Consider the following 3,950-nt stretch of genomic DNA (forward strand, 5'->3'; position numbering starts at 1 on the left):
TGGTATAACTGACTGGGAAACTCTTGTTTTGAATTTTTATAACAAGTATTATCCTGTAGAGAGAACAGTCGTACTACGGAGTGCGATTCAGAACTTTGCCCAAGAAGCCGACAAAACTTTATATGAGGCTTGGGAGAGGTTTAAGGACCTACAAAGAGAATGTCCCCATCATAATTTGGCATAATGGCAGTTAATCCAAGCCTTTTACAATGGCATTAGAAATTCATCTAGAATAGTTTTAGATTCTGCAGCTAGTGGGAGGTTTATGAATCTTAATGTTGATGATGCAGGTCAGGTTATTGAAGATATGGCGATACATAATTCCTAATATGGGAATCCTAGAGGCTTTTCTAACAAGGGGAAGCATAGTGTTGACTCTGTATCCTTTTTGCAAGCTCAATTAACTTCTATCTGCCAGAAATTAGATAATCTTAGCACTGCTAATGTAGCTAATGTTTCTGCAATTAAAAATAATGCTAGTGAGGCTTTCTGTGAAAATTGTGGAATTATAGGTCATTGGAAACAAGATTGTAGGAGTTCTGTGGAGCAAGTTAATGCCTTTCAAGCTTATAGGCAGAATAACCCATACTCCAACACCTACAATCTAGGGTACCGGAATCATTCGTACCTTTCCTACCAGAGTACTAATGTTCAAAATCCATCACCATAAGAACCACAGGCGCCACAACAATAGCAGCAGAAATATTACCACCCCAATGCTGGCCAGAAGAACCAACCACAACAATCCTCCTCATCTTCCGACCCTGCTTTGGTGGAAATTAGAGCGATGTTGGTTAATATGCAGAAGCACATGGAGAGTAGAGATACACAAATTGATTCAATTCTAGCACATAATAAAATTGTAAATAATCAAATTGCGCAACTTTCCGCTACTCTACAAGCCCGCCAACAGGGAGCTCTGCCAGCACAGCCAACCGGGCCTACGGATCAAGCCTATGCAATTACTCTAAGGAGTGGTTCAAACTATGAAGGACCCCCTATGCCCAGAGATGATGAACTTGTTTTATTAAATAATGCTAATCTTGATTCTGTTAAAGCAGACAATGTAGCTAATAGCCCTGTAGGGCTAAAGCATAGTACTAATATATCTAATTCTACATTTCAGGGTACGACTCCAGAGAAGGTGGCCACTCCAGATAAGAACAATAATGTTCCAAAGCCAATTATCAAACTTCCATTCCCCGGTCGTCAACTGAAAACAAATTTGGATAAGCAGTTTGGTAAGTTCCTGGAGATGGTAAAATATTTGAAGGTAATAGTTCCCTTCACTGAATCAATCACACAAATTCCTGCATATGCAAAATTTATGAAAGAAATATTGACAAGAAAAAGGTCTATTAGTGAGGTAAAGACAGTAGCTTTCACTGCAGAGTGTAGTGTCGTACTTCAAAATAAATCTCCACCTAAATTAAAAGATCCGGGTAGCTTCTCTATCCCTTGTCATATTGGCTATCTAATGATTGATAATGCATTGTGTGATTTGGGTGCTAGCGTTAGTGTTATGCCATTATCTGTGTGTTCCAAGTTGAATATGGGTAAATTAAAAGCTACTAATATTACTCTACAAATGGTCGACCGTTCTTTCAAATACCCCTTAGGTGTTCTAGAGGATGTTCCCGTTAGAGTAGGTAAATTTTATATACCGGTTGATTTTGTTGTTCTTGATATGTCTGAGGATATGCAAACCCCGATTATTTTGGGTATACCATTCCTTAACACTGCAGGAGCAATTATAGATGTGAGAAGTGGTAAATTAACACTATCAGTAGGGGACGATAAAATTGTTTTTAATCTTAATAATACCCCTAAAAGCCCCATGACAGAGGAGAAATGCTTTAGTGTTAATGTGGTTCAAAATTATTCTAACAAGCCCTAAGCTCTTGAAAAAGATCCCTTGAAGGCGGTATCTTGTGTTGCATCCCTTTCAGATGAGATAGACAAATGGCAGAAGGAAGTTGATGCAATAGAAAAAGCCCTCTACACTGTCGGTCTAGGCTTTGAGGACGAAAAGGTGGAATCAATCAAGCAAGTTGTGCAAATTGAGCCTACGGTGAGTGTTCCGCCAGATCGAGTTGCAAGTGTTAAATGCAACGACAATTTGAAGCAACCCTTGATCAAAGAGGGATCTTTAGTGCGCACCATTGAAGAACCCCCAATCCAAGTCAAGGAAGATCCCCCATATAAGGTGAATTGGCGTCCCACAGGGCATGTCAGGAAGCCGCGTCGTAGCCAAAACACCGCTCGACCGGGTGAGAAACCGCCCGATCAAGCATTAGGCCAAGGGTCCTAGTTCTTGTACTTGGTAAGAAGGTCGTGCGGGACCTAGATAAACCAGCGCTTTGCGGGAGGCAACCCGTATTGTTAATGCTTTTTAGACTAGTTTTTCTTTCTTTTTCTTATGAGGGGATTTAATGAGTTTTATGAGTTTTTGTACAGTTTTGAAGGAAAAGAGTTAGCCAAAAATTGAAGGAAAGAAGAAAGCAACAAATTCATCAAATAGCCTCGGGCCCGACCGGGCACGAGAGCTGTGTTAAAAAATCGAGTGTTTTTCGCCCGACCGGGCGAAGGGCGCCCGATCGGGCACGAAAATTGACGTTTACGGACATCTTCGATCGCCCGATCGGGCAAATCTCGCCCGACCGGGCGCGAAAGCATAGCAGAAATTAAAAATTAGATCGCCCGACCGGGCGCGACACACCCGACCCCTTCTTCTTCTTCTTTCTTCGTATTTTTCTCAATTCTATCTCTTTCCTCCATAACTTTCTCTCTCTAAAACCTTAAATCCTTTACCTCCTCTCTAAGTTTTCTTCTCCATTTCTCACCCAAATCCAAAAAATTTTACATATTATTAATCCTCTCTTCATCCTCTACATTTCTATATCAAAGTTTTCGAATTCCATTCAAATTAATTTTCATACCCATTTTTACCATGGCTGCCAAGAGGGCTCGATCTATTTTCAGTAGGAGTTCTAGCTCGAGGGAGGAGTATGACCCGGATTTACAACTCCCGTACTGGCCAACGATCCGTATTGCTAGCCAGGAGCAAAAGGAGCGGCTAGAACACCTAGCCGGGCGCGAGGTAATTCCTTTACGGTGGTTACACCGCCCTACTTTAGAATCTTATGGTTGATATGCATTATCCTTCATACCGTGAATTAACTTGTGAATTCTTGTCTTCTTTGAAAGTTGTAAATAGTAAAAATGGACCGAATTTAATTTTTAGGTTGAACAATAGGAATATTAGTTTAACATTTGTGGAATTTTGTAAATTGTTTGAATTGAATTCTGAATTACCACACCAATGGCATGTTGAATATAAAATCGGTGACATTTATTATGCTCTGAATGGTTTGCCTACTCCCGACCCCCAACATGCTAGTACCAAACCTATTCATCACCTTATCCCAAAAATCTGGTAAAGATTTGCGGGTTTGTGTTTTTTAGGTAGGAACGAGCCCCATAACGCCCAAACCAACGAACTAGCTGTTATAGGACACTATGTGTATGGGTTTGGGAAATTGAACATAGGTAGGTACATCATTCACCATCTGAGCAGACATGCCACAGCCAGTACCCAATCTCGCACCCCCATTTGTATAGGAGGCCTTATCACTAGAATAGCAGTGAAATAGGCCGGTTTTGTTGAGGGTGGAGCCCACCAACTGACCAACTGTGGACCGGATACCTATATGAATGCTAGGTATTTTGAGGAGTTGGGGTGGGTACGACCGTACAGTGAGCAGAAACCCCACTGGTGTATTAGGACTGGGACCGAGCAGCCTTTGCTCATCTTTTCCCTACCTAGTCCTGACTTGACCGCTTTTCCCCCCGGGCAAGCATCTTACACATATGACCTTTTAGTTGCCAACGCTAGGGAGCAAGTACCACCAGTACCACCACCAGTTCCACCACCCCAGCCTCAGCCCGAG

At 41.8% G+C, this 3,950-nt stretch overlaps 1 protein-coding gene across 1 annotated transcript in view; it reads left to right on the top strand.

The window, feature by feature from the left end:
- The first annotated feature begins 1,000 nt into the window (after nucleotides 1-1,000).
- The window catches only part of LOC110711058 (50S ribosomal protein L2, chloroplastic-like), a 5,885-nt gene continuing 2,935 nt past the window's right edge, over nucleotides 1,001-3,950 (top strand). Inside the window, exons 1-2 of the mRNA XM_021889433.1 lie at nucleotides 1,001-1,273; nucleotides 1,970-2,206. Coding sequence (XP_021745125.1) covers nucleotides 1,001-1,273; nucleotides 1,970-2,206 — 510 coding nt within the window. The remainder of the gene's footprint in view (nucleotides 1,274-1,969; nucleotides 2,207-3,950) is intronic.

This window comes from Chenopodium quinoa, unplaced genomic scaffold (genome assembly GCF_001683475.1).
Source record: "Chenopodium quinoa cultivar QQ74 unplaced genomic scaffold, ASM168347v1, whole genome shotgun sequence".
Classification (NCBI taxonomy): domain Eukaryota; kingdom Viridiplantae; phylum Streptophyta; class Magnoliopsida; order Caryophyllales; family Amaranthaceae; genus Chenopodium; species Chenopodium quinoa.